Source organism: Mus caroli, unplaced genomic scaffold, assembly GCF_978045245.1.
Source record: "Mus caroli unplaced genomic scaffold, Mus_caroli_1 scaffold_1, whole genome shotgun sequence".
NCBI lineage: Eukaryota > Metazoa > Chordata > Mammalia > Rodentia > Muridae > Mus > Mus caroli.
Genome location: NW_028227256.1, coordinates 5,452,063 through 5,473,660, shown reverse-complemented (window position 1 = coordinate 5,473,660; position 21,598 = coordinate 5,452,063). Strand labels below are relative to the sequence as shown.

The window sequence follows — 21,598 nt, the reverse complement described above, 5'->3', positions numbered from 1 at the left end:
TTTACAACCTAAGCTTTAGTATTAAGTAGTGTATTCTTCCAAACTGCAAACCAAAAAACAATGTTTGTGTATATAAACACACAGTAATGTAGTCATTTGCTGAAAGCAACAATAGGCTGAAAAGCAACTTTATATAATAAAATATGCACTATCAATTATGGAAGCACCATTCCGCTATTACACAATAACATTTGCTTGTTTGTTTTCTGGGTTAGTTGGAGTCAGTGAATTAATCCCTTGTAAAACTTTGTTAGAGATTTCTGTAAAGACGACTCCCTCATCATATGGTTTCTGTGCTGTACAATATATACAGAGTGAAAGATCTTTGTTAAGGACAGAAACAGACACAGGGACAGACATCATCCAACTGGCATTCAGACTTGTAGTATAGGTTATAGAAAGGATGGACAATCAGATATGCAGGGAGAGAGAAGTACAGATTTAAACCTAGGCCTGCTCAGGGTAAAATTACTCCAAGGCAAAGTGCTTATATTATTTTCCCTAATGTAAGGTTATTACTGATTCATTTTGGGTACTGTAATATTCTTACTAATATATTCAAATGAATATGAGGTAAGGATACTATTATTAAAAGAATATAACAAGCATGTTATTAAGAGGTCATATTTTAGAAAAACAACATAACATTACCAAAAATTGGTCTCTTATTATCCTTTACAATGTGAGTAACATGTGCTCAGTGTAACTACACATGCACACACTTGAGTTCTAGGAGAAAAGCAAGTATTTGTTACACATCACGGTAGAAGTCTGCTATTTCTGTGATTGCAGTAGGAAGTGGATAAGGACCACTACAGCAACATACTTTTAAGTATGTGAGGCTCAAAAGCACCATAGCATCAAAATATCCTTTATTTGCTAGGCACTAGCAGAGCCTCCCAGGAGACCACTATATCAGGATCCTGTCAGCAAAATCTTGTTGGCATCTGCAATAGTGACTGGGTTTTGTGGTTGTTTATGGGATGGATCGCCCAGGTGGGGCAGTCTCTGGATGGTCATTCCTTCAGACTCTGCTCCGAACTTTGTCTCTGTAACTCCTTCCCTGGGGATTTTGTTCCCCCTTCTAAGAAGGGTCAAAGTATCCACACTTTGGTCTTCCTTCTTGAGTTTCATGTGTTTTGCAAATTTTATCTTGGGTATTCTGAGTTTCTGGGCTAATATCCACTTATCAGTGAGTATGTATCATGTGTGTTCTTTTGTGATTGGCTTACCTCACTCAGGGTGATATCCTCCAGATATATCCATTTGCCTAATAATTTCATAAATTCATTATTTTTAACCGCTGTGTAGTACTCCATTGTGTAAATGTACCACATTTTCTGTATCCATTACTCTGTTGGGAGACATCTGGGTTCTTTCCAGATTCTGGCTATTATAAATAAAGCTGCTGTGAACATAGTGGAGCACATGTCCTTATTATAAGTTGGAGCCTCTTCTGAGTATATGACCAGTAGTGGTATTGCTGGATCTTCTGGTAGGACTATGCCTAATTTTCTGAGGAACCACCTAACAGATTTCCAGAGTGGTTGTACCACCTTGCAATCCCACCAGCAATGGAGGAGTGTTCCTCTTTCTCCACATCCTCACCAGCATCTGTTGTCTCCTGAGTTTTTGATCTTAGCCATTCTGACTGGCATGAAGTGGAATATCAGCAAATACAGAAGTGGATGTGCACAGTCATCCATTGGATCGACCACAAAACCCAAGTACCCAAGGAGCTGAAGGGGTTTGCAGCCGTGTAGGAGGAACAACAACATGAACTAAACAGTACCCCCAGAGCTCCCTGGGACTAAACTACCAATCATCAAAGCAATCACATGCTGACTCATGGCTCTAGCTGCACATGTAGCAGAGGATGGTCTAGGCAGCCATCAATGGGAGGAGAGGCCCTTGGTCTCGTGAAGGTTCTATGCCCTAATATAGGGGAATGCCAAGGCCAGGAGGCAGGATTGGGTGGGTTGTGGAGCAGGAGGAGGGGTGAGGGGATAGAGGATTTTCAGAGAGGAAACTAGGAAAGGGGATAACATTTAAAATGTAAATAAAGGAAATATCTAATTAAAAATAATAAATAAATTAAAAATAAAAATTTAAAATAAAGCAGGGAAAAATATCCTTTATCTACCAAAGTAAACAGCTCCTGTCTTTTCACAGGTATTTTTATGCTGAAGATAAACATGAGATTTGGTATCATTAAATTTGGTTAGAATACAACTTCTTGATATTTATGTGAATCTTAAACCCCTTCTCATAAGTAGTATTAAGTAATTACAAGTTACATTAATGATTTAATTTAAATAAGCTTTTAAATTTTGTCTTTTATATGGCACCAACATATTTTTAGTTACCCTTTTGAGGCACCCTCTAAACTAAACTAAACTAAACTAAACTAAACTAAACTAAACTAAACTAAACTAAACTATTTCACAAGTCATTAGTGAGTGATGGGATCTGTCATATACAGGGTTATGTGTTTCCACATATTTGGGATAATCATTTTATGATAATTACTGAGATTCTGAAAGGTTAGTTATTTGAGTATCGGTACCTTAAGGAAAATGAGAAAACTCAGTAAAATAAACTTTAAATAATGACTAAACTATCAAGAACCTGCAGGTCTGCATCCATGTGGAAATGGGTAACATTTAGACCCATCCTCAGAGAGTATCCTCACTCAGGTCTTTCATTTTTCTAAATGTGAAATTATCATATCAAAGTGTTCTGAGAGAACTGTCTCGTTTGTTATAGATTCAAATATAAATACCCCGTAGTAGCAGCATTTATTGTAATAAAATGTTTCACTTTAAACCATATGAAATATGTGTGTACCAGGAAAGGGGACAACATTGAAATGTAAATAAAGTAAATATATAATAATAAAAAAAAAAGGAACACACACACATATTGTATAACAATGTGTATACAATATGATCTGTATTTAAAGTAAGAGAAATCTTATATATTGATCAAGAAGACTAAATTTTCTTTTTCTTTCTGTGTGACAAAGTTTCTGAACTACAGTAGCTGCTGACTCTCTCAGTGGTTCTGGGAATTTCTTCAACAGCTCTTGCATTGATAGTGTTTTTTTCCCACTCTCTTTATAGTACTGACTTGCCTAATTTTTGCTACCTCAGGATCATGTAGCAGCTGTCCTGCAATTTGTAAAATCAATATTTAACTGTGGATGATATAAGCCCTCAGAAAAATGGACAGATACCTTTAGGATTCACAACAGAGGCAGAGAATATTAATTAGACATGTGAATTTAGTCAGTTGTTATTTCCGCTTTTTTCCTACAATCTTTTTTTAATTTATTTTTTATTTTATTTTTTATTAGGTATTTATTTCATTTACATTTCCAATGCTATCCCAAAAGCCCCCCCACATGCTCCCCCACCCACTCCCCCACCCATGCACTCCCACTTCTTGGCCCTGGCATTCCCCTGTACTGAGGCAGATAAAGTTAGCATGACCATGGGCTTCTTTTTCCACTGATGGCCGACTAGGCCATCTTCTGATACATATGCAGCTAGACACACGAGCTCTGGGGAGTACTGGTTAGTTCATATTGTTATTCCACCTATAGGGTTGCAGATCCCTTTAGCTCCTTGGTTACTTTCTCTAGCTCCTCCATTGGGGGCCCTGTGATCCATCCAATAGCTGACTGTGAGCATCCACTTCTCTGTTTGCTAGGCCCCGGCATAGTCTCACAAGAGACAGCTATATCTGGGTCCTTTCAGCAAAATCTTGCTAGTGTATGCAATGATGTCAGCGTTTGGAAGCTGATTATGGGATGGATTCCTGGATATGGCAGTCTCTAGATGGTCCATCCTTTCATCTCAGCTCCAAAGTGTGTCTCTGTAACTCCTTGCATGGGTGTTTTGTTCCCAATTCTAAGAAGGGGCAAAGTGTCCACACTTTGGTCTTCTTTCTTGAATTTCATGTGTTTAGCAAACTGTGTCTTATATCTTGGGTATCCTAAGTTTCTGGGCTAATATCCACTTATCAGTGAGTACATATTGTGTGAGTTCTTTTGTGATTGGGTTACCTCACTCAGGATGATGCCCTCCAGGTCCATCCATTTGCCTAGGAATTTCATAAATTCATTCTTTTTAATAGCTGAGTAGTACTCCATTATGTAAATGTACCATAATTTCTGTATCCATCCCTCTGTTGAGGGGCATGTGGGTTCTTTCCAGCTTCTGGCTATTATAAATAAGGCTGCTATGAACATAGTGGAGCATGTGTCCTTCTTACGGGTTGGAACATCTTCTGAATATATGCCCAGGCGAGGTAATGTGGGATCCTCTGATAGTACTATGTCCAATTTTCTGAGGAAGCGCCAGACTGATTTCCAGAGTGGTTGTACAAGCTTGCAATCCCACCAACAATGGAGGAGTATTCCTCTTTCTCCACATCCTCACCAGCATCTGCTGTCACCTGAATTTTTGATCTTAGCCATTCTGACTGGTGTGAGGTGTAGCCATTCTGACTGGTGTGAGGTGGAATCTCAGGGTTGTTTTGATTTGCATTTCCCTGATGATTAAGGATGTTGAACATTTTTTTCAGGTGCTTCTCAGCCATTCAGTATTCCTCAGGTGAGAATTCTTTGTTTAGCTCTGAGCCCCAATTTTTAATGGGGTTATTTGATTTTCTGGAGTCCATCTTCTTGAGTTCTTTATATATATTGGATATTAGTTCCCTATCTGATTTAGGATAGGTGAAGATCCTTTCTCAATCTGTTGGTGGCCTTTCTGACTTATTGACGGTGCCTTTTGCCTTGTAGAAGCTTTGCAATTTTATGAGGTCCCATTTGTTGATTCTCGATCTTACAGCCCAAGTCATTGCTGTTCCATTCAGGAATTTTTTCCCTGTACTCATATCTTCGAGGACTTCCTACAATCTTTATAGTTAAGAGGTTAAGAATCATATATTTTTTCTTTTGAGTGAGTTTATAATATTAGGGAAAAACAAGGTGGGAAAACAAGACATTATTCTTCATAATGATATTGCTTATGGAAAGCTAACATAAAAGTAAATAGAAGACCTTTTATCAAAGCAAAAAGCTTGTAGTTGAATAAAGCCTCCCAGAAAGTAAGTGTCCTTAAAGATGAACTAAGGGCTGTGATCAGAGACTGCAGAATGAGGTTCAAATAGGCATGGCTGTCACTGAAGTTCTTACTTTTCATAGCCATGACCATGTTGAATAATTAGATGTAGGTTCTAGCTACTAGCTTGTTTTCTGCATCATTTTTCCTATACATCGTAATGGAATTGTCAGTCACATAGGTATCAGGTAGAAATCTGGGTTATGTCAAGTGAAATCAAATAACTACAGTCACTTAAGTCAGAACAAAAGCAAGAGTGAGTGAGGTGATGCATTATATGCAAACCGTAGCAGTTATAGTTTTATTCTTTATTTTGGCATCTGTGTCAGAAGATGTATCCAGTGAGCTTGAGGTCCTCACAACCCATTGATCACTGTTTTGTGTCCAGTCATGGCTTAACATGATGATCTCCATTTACTATAAAAAGATGCTTTATTAATGAGTGTTAGCTACATCTGTGGATATGAAGATAAAATTTACAGATAAAATTTGCATTGAGAAATAATGCTCATTTAGAGAAGTGTTGGGTTTAGATAATCCTCTAAGATCCATTATTTCACTAGAAGACCAGCTAGATTTTCAGAACTAGCCATGATTTCTTTTTTATTAAATGGACTGTGAGTCCAGTTGGACAATCATTGCTTGCTACAGAGATATGAGTACCACATCTAGCACTGTCATATATGTCTTGTTATTCTTATCATTGCTAGGTCAATAGGTGTTTCAACTGAGTAAGACTGTTTAATTGTTTCTATCCTTTGGCAACTTTCATAATTTTTTTTGGAACAATTAAATTTACACCAGGAAAGAGGATTTCACATTAGATTCATTCTATCCACGGGAACCATGTGCCCATTGAGTATGGTGTCTTCAGCAATAGGAAGCCATCCTCAAACCCTGGATAATCTATATTTTTCTGGGAATCACTTGGACTATCCTGGCACTCTTTAAAAAGAGGTTTCTCATTCCTGGTGTTAAGGTTTTTGTTAGTCTGTGGCTTTTGTGAATAACACTATTAGCCCAAGAGACTTAATTTTCCTTAAGCTTTATGTATGTATTGTAAAATTTTAGGTAAGTACAAAATATTATGATGCCTTTGGGGCCTTATTAAATAACTCTGGTGTTATTTGTCCCTCCTCTTTATGTCCCTCTGTTTTCCCTAGTTGGAACTTCTCCATCACCTGTTACTGTTTCCCATTTCATCATCACCATACAGGCAGCACCTTAAGCCATTATCTGGTGCCCATTATGACAGCACTATGCATGTGCACCACATACATGAGGGTAGTTTTTCTGTTTCAATTCTTCTATAAGTGCTTGATATTTTTACCCTAAGATTTGGCATTATTTATTGCACTTTTAGAAACCATACAAAATAAATCTTCATCATAGGCCCCCAATTACCATGGATGTCTGCATTCTTGATTTTGGTGAAACAGACAAAGATGAATACTTTAAATGTGAGTTTCTGAATAGGGATTGTTTGGATGGTTGCAGAAATTTTCAGTCTATCAATCACACTGGTGTGCTTCAGTGGGTGTGTATGTTTGTGTATGTGTGAGTATCTACATGAGTGTTTGTGAGTATATATGAGTTCATTTATGTGTGTAGTATGTGTAAGAGAGTGTGTGTATGTGTGTGAGAGTTCATGTATATGTGCACTTGTGTGTGTGTGTTTGTGTGTATGTGCATGCAGTGTACAAACTTGAATCAGGAGCAATGCTATCTCCATGTGTTCTCAAATCCTATTCCATAACATAGGATCTATTTTCTATAGCAGAACCAACACAAAGATCCATAAAATGCAGAGGACAGCTGACTATGGCCGCAACTGCAATTAATATATCTACAATAGAGCACAAGGGGCGTTGTGTAAAAGGAGGTAGATGAGTTTTAAGAACCAAAGAAACATGAAGTTTTTTATAAGATTGTGTCACTTAAGTATGACAAAACAAAACAAACAAAAACCCCCAAACCAACAAACACTCACAAAAATTTAACAACATGGCTTCCTAAAAAGGACCCAAATAATGATACTAATTGATATGAAGGTGATCCTTCAGAACCCCATGCTAAGTATTGAAAAGGAGAGACTTAGTCTCTCCCAGAAAAGAGCCTCCTAAAACCATATACCTATAAACAACACTAAAGTCACTCATAAGGTTTGTTGTTGTTGAGTGTTTATGTATGGGTGTGACAATAATAAATAATAAGGGATCATGAATCTGAGAGGAGATGAAGTGAGGAGAAAGAAGGGAAGTGATGCAACTATATTTTAATTAAAGAAATATTATCCACACATGCTTATGCAATTTGAAATAACGTTTTGTGGGGCATTGAGCTATGCATAGACAAGCTAGTCTCCAGTCTAGCTGAGATGCTGAACTCTGGTACCTGGTTGTCATAATTTACCTACATGGGATGGAAGGAGTTCTCTCATGTCTCCTGGAACTCTGGCTCCTGTCTAAGTTACTGACCACCTCAGCCCCCACAGGAGAAGCATGGCTAGTAAGCAATGTCCTAAGCTTCTGACCTTCAAGCTAAACTCCTCCCCAGTTACCTAGCAACAGAAAAGATAGCAGCTCACATTAAAAGGAGCTGTTTGGACCCTTCTTGCCCTCTCCCTCCTCTCACTCCTTTGTTCTTTTACTCTCCTCTCCTCTCACTCTCTCCCTCTTACTCTTTCTTTCTAGCCTTCCCTCTCTCCCTTTCTACTTCTTCTCTTTCCCCCTGCCTTTCTATAATAAAGCTTAAAACCATAGACAGTCTCTGCTCATCAATGCTGCGTTCACTCTCACTGGTGTGGGAACCTCTCTTCCCTCTTCCCTCTCTCTCATAACCCCGGGGCTACAGGGTGTGGCCCCAGGGCCCCTAGGTTGGGCTGCCCCTTGTTCACCCCCTGACAAGTGTGTTAGTGGCTAGGATGCCCACCAGGGGCTGAGTAGAAAATGTCTGGTAGCCCTCCCACATCTGCCTGTCTAGAGGTGGAACTCTGGTGGGACCTGGGACCTTCCTCCCCCTCTTTCCCAGGCCTCTTGTTAGTTCCCACAATATTTCTTCTCAATGATCATCTTGGAAAGGTTTATAAATAAATACCTTTTGTTGATCACGACCTAAAGACTGTGTAGCTCCATGCATCAAACTAACTTCTGTAAAGCATTTGAAAATTCAAAGAGGTGTGAATTAGAATCCATTTAACATTTCTTTCATTGGAGCACGTGTGTGCATGTAGTCCTCTATATAGGTGTGAGTTGCAGCACTATGGGAAGGTTCAGTATAGTTACCCTTACTCTCTATGGGTTAATAACTTCAGATATTTGAGAAACTATCAGCAACATCATGTTTTTCTGTTCTTTTGTATTTTCCTGAAGATATTTGTGTGTGTGTGTTTGTCTGTGTGTCTATGTGTCTGTGTGACTGTGTGTGTATAATTTGCTAGTTTACTGATTTATATTTAAAGTTTGGATTCACTTTGAGTTGATATTTGCATATAAAAGGGATGATCCAAATTGATTCTTTAGTATTGATATACATGCATAAACTTAGCACCTTGCTAAAAACAGTTATTTCATGAATGTTAGAAGGTATGCTAGTATGTCTTCCATGTATCCACATGATTGTGTGTATGTGTGTGTGTGTGTGTGTGTAGTGTGTATGCACATGCGCACAAATGCAGACATTGAGTGCATGTCTGTGTCCATGCATGTGTGTGCGAGCAGTTGTAGGTCCATATCCAGCAGCTCTAATAATGCTTTGTAGTAAATTTTATATCAGTGTCTGGGACTCTTTTGGAAAGGCAAGATGAAGAACAAGTTGACCTACATGATCAATTGTTAGAGAAAAAAGGAAGGAAAAAAAAAGGAAAAGAAAAATGGAATCAAAAGCAAGCTGTCAAATATCACTGAAACATAAAGAAGATGTGAATAAATTCTCTTTTTAAATTTCCTGTGTGATTATGACCTTTTCAGATTCCCTTTGAATTCAAGGACGTTTAACTTCTGTCTTCTTTTCCAGTGTAGGGAATCTAGTCAGGCTTTGCTGTAGGATGAGCTACACCTCTGAGCTAAATCCAGTTTGAGAAAGGGTGTCTCTATTTTTTTCCTTTTTTTATTATATATTTTCTTCATTTACATTTCAAATGCCATCCCGAAAGTCCCCTTGCCCTGCCATGCTCCCCAACCCACCCACACCTGCTTCATGGACCTGGCATTCCCCTGGCATATGATCTTTGCAAGACCAAGGGCCTCTCCTCCCATTGATGGCTGACTAGACCATCCTCTGCTACATATGCAACTAGAGACACAGTTTCGGGGGTACTGGTTAGTTCATATTGTTGATCCTCCTAAAGGGTTGAATGCCGCAGACCCTCAGGGTCCCTTGTCTGCGTGGAACGGGTCTCTGGGGCAGGTGGGCAAAGCTTCGGCGAGTGACAGACAGACCAACTTGCGAGACTGTGTAGAATCTGAATGTGTTGTCACAAAGTGAATCTCAATCTTATATAGTACAGAAAATACAAAGGGTAGCAGGCAAAGTACATTGAAGTTACCTGGTACAAAACAAAGGAATGACTTCAAAAGGATTTACAGGAACCAGGTAGATGTTTACAGTAAAGATAAAGCAGTCCTGCCTAGGGGCAGCTTAGTGACAGGTAAGGATTTCACACCCTAGTAACAATTTGTGCTACTCCTTTGAGCCTTGTGAAAGCTAGCACCAGGGGGTTCTGCCCTTAACAGACCTTCTCATAAATAATGGAATGCCACAACCCCCTTATTTCCTAGGCCTTGCTAAATTCTTATATGAGTGTAACTTAAGTATCTGGAGAATCTCCATTTGTCAGGAGAATTCACCAACATGCTTCTAATAGGCAATGTAGCCTGTACTGAAGATTTCTATCTCAGTGGGATTCCCTGGCTCTATTTTGGTATTCCCTTGATTGGGTGTGATTAGCTACCATCCTTAATAGACCATCTCTGAGCTACTGGCTCCATCTTTTGTAATGCTTAATTAGTTATTGAATAGGTTAACTTCCTTACTGCATTCTTACAGGATTTTAAGTTCCGCTTCTGGGACCTTGGAACACTGGGGAGACTTAGCTATAACAGAATTTTTCCATACACAAGACTAATGCAGGAATAGGGGATGAGGATATGGGTAAATGATAACTCCAAAACTCCAGGAGGTGAGTTTCTGTGAAACTCTGCCTCGTGAGTGGCTTTTAGGCTTCTCAGCCTGTCAAGCAGACTTCACTGGAGTGTGTGTGTGGTAGTTGAAGACCCGTTTAACTCTTTGGGTTTTTTCTCTAGCTTTCTTTAGGGGCCCTGTGTTCCATCCACTTCTGTATTTGCCAGACACTGTCATAGCCTCACAAGAGATAGCTTTATCAGGATCCCGTCAGCAAAATCTTGCTGGCATATGCAATAGTGTCTGGGTTTGGTGATTGTATATGGGATGGATCCCCGGGTGGCAGTCTCTCGATGGTCCTTTCTTCTGTCTGAGCTCCAAACTTTGTCTCTGTAACTCCTTCCACATATTTTTTTGAATAAAAGTATGTGTAGAATTTCACTGAATTTGTGCAGCTACCGAGAAGACAGTGATTCTGAAATAGGAAGTCATAAAAATCACCTATTATAGAATGTTGTCACATTTCTCTACATTTTCTTTAATTTCCTTTGATGACATATAATAGTTGCATTTTATACTTTTTCTTTTTGATGAAACTCTGAATATACTTTCTCTTCATGAAATTATAGTAGGGAAATTTTAACTAACCTTTGCAGGTTGTCTTATCCTCCACTATAGGGAAAAGCTCCAGTCATTTACTACTGAGTATGATGTTTTAGTATGAATTTCTCATCTTTCACTTTGTTGGTGATAAAGTTTGCTTTTTTCATTACATTTTGGGAGCTTTTATTATAAATAGGGATTGAATCTGATTAAATGTGTTTTTATTTCTCAACTACATTGACAATATAAGTGTGTGTGTGTGTGTGTGTGTGTGTGTGTGTGAATGCATTTATTTGGGCTAGGTTTATGTGAGCATGTAATACAATACATCTGGAAGTGTCATTGTATCTAATATTTCTGAGTCCCAGGATGAAGCAAACTGCCTGTGCTCAGCATGTACTATATAATTACTGCTCCCTGCCCATTGTTGCCTGTCTACATGGCCAATACTCAAGTTACCACATAAGGTTTCTCAGACTATTTGTCAAATTTAAAAAGTCAAGTTAAGAGTAAAAATGTTCCACACACGATATTCATCTATTCCTACAATTATTTCTCGATGGAAAATAAGTAAAGATGTGGTTTTACTCATGCTAAATAAGTTCAGATTGATTAGTTTGTGATGTCTCTGTTTCCAAATTATAATCATTGTTGTGAAAGAAATCTAGTAAGCAGATAATTGCCCTAGTACAAGGTAAGGTTAACCAGACCAGGTTAACGTTGTTTATTTGTTTTGTTTTGTTTTGTTTTGTTTTTTTTAATTTTATTTAAACTACTTTTCACTCCAGATTTTATTGCCCTCCAGGTCTACCCTTTAACTGTTCCCTATCTCATACCTCTTCCCTGCCCCGTGTTTCCAGGAGGATGTCTCCACCTCCATGCCGCAGACCCTCTGGGTCCCGTGCCTGCATAAAACGGTTCTCTAGAGTAGATGGGCAAAGATTAGGACGTGACAGACAGACAAACACACAAGAGAGGTGTTGAATATGAATGTAATTTTCTGGTCGAGCTTAGACTAATTATATTACAGCAAATATCATCAATAGTAAAAGATAACAGATACGGTACATTGAAATTTCCCAGGTGCAAAGGGAGTGACTGCAAAGTTTAAGCTAGCGATCAGCATCCCTCCAGATGTAAGAGGAATGACTTCAAAAGGACTATGTTAATCTTAGATTAGCACCTGCTGGGGTCATCGCTGAGTTTCACACTTTAGAGTTAATTGGGCAAGAGGGGTATTAACTCTTGTCTGGCCTCAGGAATAAAGTAGTGTCAAGGACTTAGGCCTTGTTAATATTTATCTATATCTGGAGAATTCCCATTTATCAGTATAGTAACTTAATTTGCTGTTGGCATGGAATATAGTCTGTAATAAGAATTTCTATCTCAGTGAGAATTCCAGTCTCTTTCTGTAGATAGCTGATTTAGTGACTAGTACTTAATTGGTTATTGAATAGGTTAAACTCCTTGTTATTATCTGGAATCTAAGAACACTGGGAGAAGGCTTTAGCTATGTTAGAATACAATCTTAAAAGGCATTTACTATAAGGTAATGCTTAATAGAGTGCACGTGAATCCATATAACAGACTAGCGGTGAGTGGAGGATTGATATTATGATTTATAAAAATTAGGGGAGAAGAATGTCAGACTTAAGGAAGAGAGTTCCCTTTGAAACCCATTGCTTCATCGGTCAGTTTCCCAGCTTTCGCTATGTCAAACTGACTCAACCAAAGTACGTGACACCTCCACCCTCACCCCACCAGGCCTCTATACTCCCTGGGGTTTCCAGTCTCTTGAAGGTTAGGTGCATCTTCTCTGACTGAACCCAGACCTGGCAGTCCTTTGCTGTATATGTTGGTGGCTTCATATCAGCTGGTGTATGCTGCCTGGTTGGTGGCATGGTGTCTGAAAGATCTCAGGGGTAAGGGTTAATTGAGATTGCTGGTCCTTCTACAGGGTTGCCCTCCTCCTTAGCTTCTTCCAGTTTTTCCCTAATTCAATCACAGGGGTCAGTAGCTTCTGTCCATTGGTTGGGTACAAATATCTGCATCTCACTCTTTCAGTTGCTTGTTCAGTCTTTTGGAGGGCAGTCATGATAGGTCCCTTTTTGTGAGCACACCTCAGTAATAGTGTCAGGCCTTGGGGCCTCCCCTTGAGCTGGATCCCACTTTGGTCCTATCACTGAACCTTCTTTTCCTCAGGCTCCTCTTCGTTTCCATCCCTGCATTTCTCACTTGATGCCTTGTCTTTCTGCTGGAGGTGGGCCATATCAACATTGTTATAGCATTAGAGGAATAACAGGGTTTTTGCATAAACCTCCTCAAAACTTGCTTAAAATATATTCATTTGCAAATTTTATTTCAGTTTTCCATTTTACATGAAAAAATACCTAGAAGGTCAGTTTGTGCTGGTAGAAGAGAGTTTAGTGATTTTTATAACTTTGTTCTTATATGCATGTAATTGCACATTCATATTTACTAGATAATTCCAGGAAGTTTAAAAAGAAAAAAATATGTCAATAACATAATTTTTCATATAAAGAATGAGTCTATATTTATTTAGTTTGATATAAGCTTATACCATATAAACCTGGTGCTGTCTCCCTGAATTTGATGGAGAGTAATGGATTTCATCAGCCAGTACACTGCTGAGCATATACATCTTCTAGGAGTATCTACTTCCATTTGCTTTTTCATATCTGTTTCCATGTTACTTCAGAGGAGATGCTCCTGGAGAGTTTAGATTTTTATGCAATGTAACTCTATATTTTCTTAAAGTAAAATATATTCTGTTTGGATTATGACTGAAAATACATATCATATACTTTAATACTTGGCTTTTCCATCTACTCTCTTGTTATGAATATTAAAGTAAATTTACTGTTCTATGATGTACAGTATGAATTCAAATCGTAAACCTGCTTTTACTTAATTTTGGCTGATACTCATTTATATCACATGGAATTAATATTAGTTTTCTATAAATTAAAACAATTAAAAGGTTTCAAAATCTTTATATTTGATACAGTGTATGATCTGTAATTAAAATGGGACTATATGCAATAAGTTTAGTATGTTGAGGCACCCTTTAGTGTAACATAGCCTACTCCCAGCTATGTTTTGAGACAGGTTCTCACTATGTAACCTTGGCTTACTTGAAACTCCTGTCCAAAGCAGGCTGCCCTTAAATACAGAGATCTGTCTCTAGCCTCTGCCTCTCTGCCTCTCTGCCTCTCTGCCTCTCTGCCTCTCTGCCTCTCTGCCTCTCTGCCTCTCTGCCTCTCTGCCTCTCTGCCTCTCTGCCTCTCTGCCTCTCTGCCTCTCTGCCTCTCTGCCTCTCTGCCTCTCTGCCTCTCTGCCTCTCTGCCTCTCTGCCTCTCTGCCTCTCTGCCTCTCTGCCTCTCTGCCTCTCTGCCTCTCTGCCTCTCTGCCTCTCTGCCTCTCTGCCTCTCTGCCTCTCTGCCTCTCTGCCTCTCTCTCTGCCTCTCTTCCTCTCTGCCTCTCTTCCTCTCTGCCTCTCTGCCTCTCTGCCTCTCTGCCTCTCTGCCTCTCTGCCTCTCTGCCTCTCTGCCTCCCTGCCTCTCTTCCTCTCTGCCTCTCTCTCTGCCTCTCTCTGCCTCTCTCTCTGCCTCTCTCTCTGCCTCTCTCTCTGCCTCTCTCTCTGCCTCTCTCTCTGCCTCTGCCTCTGCCTCTGCCTCTGCCTCTGCCTCTGCCTCTGCCTCTGCCTCTGCCTCTGCCTCTGCCTCTGCCTCTGCCTCTGCCTCTGCCTCTGCCTCTGCCTCTGCCTCTCAAATGCTGGGAACGAAGGCATGCATAAGCCCCTGGCTCATGTAAAATAACTCTTAGAAATAGATCATCAGAAATATTTTTATTCTCACTGATATTGATTAATTTATCATTGCAGATCAAAAAAATCAACAGAAATTTCCCTGTAAACCAGCAGGTAAGATTAAATAGTGATTGAACACTGATTTACACTTTTGCTTCAATGTTCCTTTTCTAGAAGATAATCTTGGTGCCATCTGATTCTCATATAGAAATAATTGGTACTATAGTCTATCTTTACAGAAAAATTAATATATCTGCTTTGCTGAATACATAAGAAGTTGGTTTTGAGGATGTGTAATCTAAGACAAAACCCACTTTTGCCAAAAAAAATTATATTGATTTGTGCATGGTGCTGAGGATCTAGGCATAGTATTTCTATAATATAGCATTAGTATATCTTAAGTTAAAAATATTTTATGTGTTTTGTTTGCATATATGCTTGTGCATGCTGTACCTACAGAAACTAAAAGAGAATGTCATGCACTTAGTGCTAGATTTTCAGATAGGTCTGAGTGCCATATAAGTGCTTAGAACTGATTCCTGGTCCTCTGGAAAAGCAAGTACTATTAGCAGCTGAACCGCCTCACCAGGGTTCACTAGTATATCTTAATTTTGTTTACTGAATCTAGTATATTTACTTTCTTTTTGTGTTAGCTTATCAGTATATTTTTTAATTAAATCACTTTATTTGTGTTTCCAATGTTGCCTCACCTACTTGGTTCCACCTTCCTGAGTTCTTAACCCCCTCCTCACTCACTTTTGCCTCTCAAAGGATGCTCCCCCTACTCCCCACCTTCCCCACCCACCTCAACCTCACCCCCAAGCATCCTCCTTCCCTATCTTAATTTTTAAAGACATTCTTTAAATTGGTTTCAGTGCCTAATATGTTGACAGTATTCCGGATGAGTTTAACTTAATAAATAGAATGAAAATAATGTCTGCTTAATATAACAGGTTAACAAGCTTATTGCTCTTAATATTAATTTTGATTTCCTGCTGTCACTCATCGTCTAAGCATACATTAAATGATTTGAACTATATTTTACTTGAAAAAACTTGAAAGGATCCAGTTTTCTGCCCTGCAACATTTGTATAAAAAGCTAATTATTTTAACATATATTTTGAATATTAAATAATAAAGCTACATTATATATACTTACTATCATTAGAATTTTTAAACTCTTAAATATACATTGTTCTGTGAATAACAGCCTCATTTTTAGTAGAGACTGTTGGTGGTGCTCACAAATCTATTTGTAAAGGAAATAGTAGGGAAACAGCCAGTCTCTGGAGTATTCTGTGTGTCTACAAAGATCTGATCTACATCTTTAACTCTTGCCTACTTAAACAGACCCTCATTTGTGAACCTATTTGATAATGGCTAGATTCAGAGGGTAGAAAAACATACCAAAGTCAACACATTTTCTAATGCATATTTGAGTCATTTGAACTCAGTGAAGATACCAGAGCTTGGAGTGTCTGATCGATCTTGAAGTCTACAAAGATATCTAAGATGTTTCCTGCATGGCTCCATTATCTTCAGCATTTTGTTCTGATGGTAACAAGGGAATATAATTGATTCCATAGGACTGTGATAGAGGATGGGACAGTAATAAGAAAGTGTTTTAATACAAAGAAACAACCCTTAGAGAGAAAGTCAGAATAGATATCATTAGATGAATCTCTTTTGTTGCAAACCAGATAAAAGTGAAAATCTGTGATGTTTGTGTATCTTACAAAAATAAAAATAACTATTTCCTCATCTATGAATGGCTTTCAGAGGTCTACCAGCCTTCCTCTTTCTAGACTCAGCATGTGACTCTGAGTCTGAGTCTAGGAAGTTATTATTGTGTTTCATAACCTAAATAGTTTCACATCATTTCTTTACTTACAATGGTAACTACATTTTATCACTGCTGCTAAGAGTAAAATATAAGACAAAAGAGAGATTTCTAACCATTTATTTGAGGGAGGATCTTCATAAATAAGGAAATACTAAACTAAAGGAATTTGGTGTTTTACAGCATAGTTGAGGATAATTATATATAGGAAAATGTTAAATGGAAATAAATGCTTGCTTTAGTACAGTAATGATGTTATTATTATTATTATTATTATTATTATTATTATTATTATTATTTTTTGGTCTATCCTATGGAAAACTTCCTAGTTACATGACAATACTGTTGGCCAATTGTGACTGGCTTACCTTTCGTTTTGCATTTCTTTAACACAAACCTTTACAGGGACTAGATCAAATTAGCTATACATATGGATATAAATCAAAGGTTCACATGTCATCATCACCCCCGTTTGACAAAGGTTTTGGTCACTTGTAAGACCAAACTTTAACATAGTATGGTTGCTGTCTCCACTGACATAAGATCTTCTTATCACACAGAGAATCTCCACCTATAAAAATCACATAAAGAGGACTTGAGAGATAAATCAGACTGCAAATTAGATATTCCAAACTGGAGGACCTGAGTTCAATACACAGAACCCATATTAAAACCAAAAACCATGTTAGTATGTTCATTAGTATCATTCAGATCTTATTTAGAAGCAATATTGGTGATGCATAGTAAGTATAGACTCCCTGACATTCTTAGGAGACATGATATCACAGCAAGCTGTCTGCTTCTTTGGCTCTTGCAATCTTTGCCTACTACTTCTTCAATTTTCTCTGAGCCTATGCTTAGGGATTATGCTGTATAGATCATGGCTGTGACTGAGTGCCACACTCAGCTTCCTGCTGACTCTAATTATCATGGAGCCATTAACCTTGGCAGAGAGGACATTCAGCAAAAGAGGAGCATGAAAATATGTACATTATTATACAAAAAAACCTTATGTCCACTCCAACCATCAACAGTCGTGGATTGCCCTACCCTGTTGGCTCTGTTTGGTGGGGAGAACCATGGCAGTCTGTTCCTTACATGGCCAGGTGGGACCCAACACCACAGTATCTCTTGTTCTTTGCATTTTGATATGTTGTGATTGATAGGTTCTTTGCCTGTGACAAAGAGATAGCTCTTTAATGAGGGGTCAAAATTATACTAACATGTGGGTATAAGAATAAATACTTAGATTCTAGATAGAAATTACTCTGGTTTAATAAAGTAGTAGTTACAAATATAATTATACAATAATTTCAACAGTTAAAAAAATAAACAAATCACCTAAGCATGCTGGAATAGGGTTTTAATCACAACACTGGGGAGATGCATGCTGGTAGTCCTCTGGAATTCACTGTCTTCTCAACCTGTTGAGCCTCAAACCAATGGGAGATCTCGTCTCAAAAATCAAGACAAGTGGCTCTACTGGAACAAAGCCCCAGGTTGACTGTTGGCCTTTATATACAGGTGCATGCATGAACATATATACACTTATAGAATAAACAACAAAACTGGCACTGCATAATACTGTTCTATTATGCATTCTACTCCAAAGGGAATATGGGTTCATTCTCAGGTAAATGGGAGTGACCATGACAGAAAAATGAATCCAGGGTATCTGAATGCTGTATAAAGTCATAATCAATTCACTTGCCTAATGTATTACTGGGTTCAGGCTACAGCAAAGTAGGGAAGTCTCTGGTACAGGTCTCAGATAGTACTGATGAAATCCTTAACTTTTTTTTTTTTTTGAGACAGGGTTTCTCTGTGTAGCCCTGGCTGTCCTGGAACTCACTCTGTAGACCAGGCTGGCCTCGAACTCAGAAATCTGCCTGCCTTTGCCTCCCAAGCGCTGGGATTAAAGGTGTGTGCCACCACTGCCTGGCTGAAATCCTTAACTTCTGACTTGATGGAACAAAAGGATTGTAAGAGCCAGAGATGATGGACAACTCCAAAGACACAAGACTGATGAACATATAAATTTACAGACACTTTAACATTATAGACAAACAAGTACAGGTTTAATGAGACAGTGTTCCAGTACTGAGTGGAAAGTAGATGTGGGGCCCACCTAATCAAAGGATATTTGGAGCTGAAACCTTCTGGCAAATGGAACATCAAATTTGTCCAATTGATATTCACCAGGTTTTGCAATCATATCTTAGGGCAGAAAGACACCATGTCTAGAAGAGGTTGGATAACACAAATTAAACTCAGTGGTATTTTAGTGGACTTATTGTTTTGGATTTGTCTTTTCTTATTAGTCTTTGCTTGTATGCTGTGAATTTTGCTTTTGTACTTTTGTGGATGTTTTTGTTGCTGTTTGGGTTTGGGTTTACTTCTTTGAATGTAGAAAGTGGAGAATGTAAAGGAAAGGGAAGAGGGAGAAGGAGCAGCAACAGAAAGTGAGCAACAGTCAGAGAAAGGGAGAGGGAAATGGAGAGGAAGAGGGAGAGAGAGATTGGATAGCTAAGGAGCTGGGGAGGATTTGGAAGGATATTGGAGAATTGTATTGAATTTGTAGATTGCTTGTGATAAGATGGCCATTTTTACCATGTTAGTCCTACTAATCCGGGAGCATGGGATGTCTTTCCATCTTCTGATACTTTCTTCAGTTTCTTTCTTTAGGGACTTGACATTTTTGTCATACAGGTCTTTTACTTTCTTGGTTAGAGTTACACAAAGATATTTTATATTATATGTGGCTGTTATATAAAGGGTATTGTACTCCTTATTTCTTTCTCCACCCAGTCATTTTATTATAAAGAAGGGATAATGATTTCTTTGAATTAATTTTGTATCCAGTCACTTTGAAGTTCTCACCTCTTTTCAGCTTTCGGCATTTTCTGCTATAATTTTTGGGGTCACTTATGTATATTATCATATTATTTGTGAAAAGCAATATATTTTTACTTCTTTTCCAATTTGTGACTCCTTGATCTCCTTTAGCTGTCTTATTGGTCTACCCAGAACTTCAAATACTGTATTGAAGAGATACTGAAGGAGTGGGCAGTCTTGCCTTGTCCCTAATTTTAATGGAATTGCTGTAAGTTTCTCTACATTTAATTTGATGTTGTCTATTGGCTTGTGGTATATTGCCTTTTACTGTGTTTAGGTATGTGCCTGTATCACTGATCTCCTGACAATATTAAAATGAAGTGCTGTTGGATTTCGTCAAAGGGCTTTCAGCATCTAACAAGATGACCATGTGGGTTTTTTTTTTCCTTTCAGTTTGTTTATATGGTATATTTTGTTTATAAGATAGATTTTACTATATTGGACACACCTGCATCCCTGGGACAAAGCCAACTTGATTGTGGTGGATGATGTTTTTGTTGTGTTCTTAGATTCAGTTTGTGAGTATTTTATTGAGTAATTTTCCACCAATGTTCTTACGGAAAATTAGTCTGAAATTCTCTAATTTTGTTGAGTCTTTGTGTGGTTTAGGTATCAGGATGACTCATAAAATTTGTGGCAATCTTCTTTCTGTGTCTAATTTGTGGAATAGTTTGAGAAGTATTGATATTAGCTCTTCTTTAAAAGTCTGGTAAAATTCTGTGCTAAAACCATCTGTTCCTGGATTTTTCTGGGTTGGGAGACGTTTAATGACTTCTTATTTATTGATAGATTGTTTACCTGATATTAATTTAACTTTTGCTAGTGGAATCTATCTAAAAATCATCCATCCTTTTTAGATTTTCCAATTTTGTGGTGTGTAGGCTTTTTAAGTAAGACTGAATGCTTGCTTGGATTTCTTCAGTGTCTGTTGTTATATACTGCTTTTTATTTCTGATTTTGTTAATTTGGATATATTATGTCTCTGCTTTCTTGTTAGTTTAGCTGAGGGTTTGTCTATCTTGTTGATTTTCTCAGGAACAGGCTCTTGTTTTCCTTCATTCTTTGTATTGTTTTCCTTGTTTCTAATTGATTTGTTTCAGCCCTAACCTTGATTTTTTTTTCCTTCTGTCTACTCCTCTTGGGTGTGTTTCGTTCTTTTTGTTCCAACAGTTCCAGGTGTGCTGTTAAGTTGCTAGTATGAGAACTCAGTAATAGTTTTATAAAGGCAGTTAGAGCTCTGAATTTTCTTCTTGACACTGCTTTCATTGTGTCCTATAAATTTGGGTATGTTGTGGCAGTCTAGAAAGTCTTTAATTTCTTTCTTGATTTCTTCCTTTACCTAGTCGTCATTGAGTAGAGTGTAGTTCAGTTTCTGTGACTTCAAAGGCTTTCTGTTATGTCTGATGGTGGAGTCCATCTTTAATCCATGGTGATCTGATAAAATGCCAGGAGTTACTTCAATCTTCTTCTTTCTGTCCAGACTTGATTTTAGACTGAGTTTATAGCTAATTTTAATGGGTTCCTGAGGTGCTGAGAAGTATATTATTTTTTATTTTGGATTAACAGTTCTATATATATCTGGGAGGTTATTTTTATTCATAATGTCTGTTGGTTTCATTTTTTTTTTACTCAATTTTTATGATGACATGTTCACTAGTAAGAATGGGGTGTTGAAGTCTCCCATTATTAATGTATAGGGTTTGATGTGTGGTTTAATCTTTAGTAATATTTCTTTTATAAATGTGGGTGTCCTTGCATTTGGGGCATAGATATTCAGAACTGAGATGTTATCTCTGAGGATTGTTATCTTTTGAGGAGTATGAAATTTCCTTCCCCATCTCTTTTCATTACTTTTGGTTGAAAGGACATTGTATTAGATATTAGAATGGCTACACCATCTGGTTCTATGGGTCTGTTTGCTTAGATAATATCTTTACAGCATTTTCCTCTGAGGTAGTATCTATCTATATTTGTTGCTGATGTGTGTATCCTGTATGCAGCTGAATGATGGATACTGTTTATATAAGTATTCTGTTAGCCTGTGTTTTTTCATTTGTGAATTGAGTCCATTGATGTTGGGAGATATTAATGACCAATGATAGTTCCTGTTATTTTGATGTTGGTAGTGGTAGTGTGTGAGTGTGTGTGTGTGTGTGTGTGTGTGTGTGTGTGTGATTCTTTTAT

At 38.0% G+C, this 21,598-nt stretch overlaps 1 protein-coding gene across 17 annotated transcripts in view; it reads left to right on the top strand.

Moving 5' to 3' along the window:
* The window catches only part of Sntg1 (syntrophin gamma 1), an 878,005-nt gene that overhangs the window by 692,799 nt on the left and 163,608 nt on the right, over positions 1-21,598 (top strand). For 16 of the 17 annotated variants that reach the window (XM_085835546.1, XM_085835535.1, XM_029469832.2 and 13 more), the window contains one exon: positions 14,755-14,793. The exons of the other annotated variant lie outside the window; for it this stretch is intronic. In XM_085835546.1, coding sequence (XP_085691672.1) covers positions 14,755-14,793 — 39 coding nt within the window. The remainder of the gene's footprint in view (positions 1-14,754; positions 14,794-21,598) is intronic. 17 annotated transcript variants of the gene reach the window in all.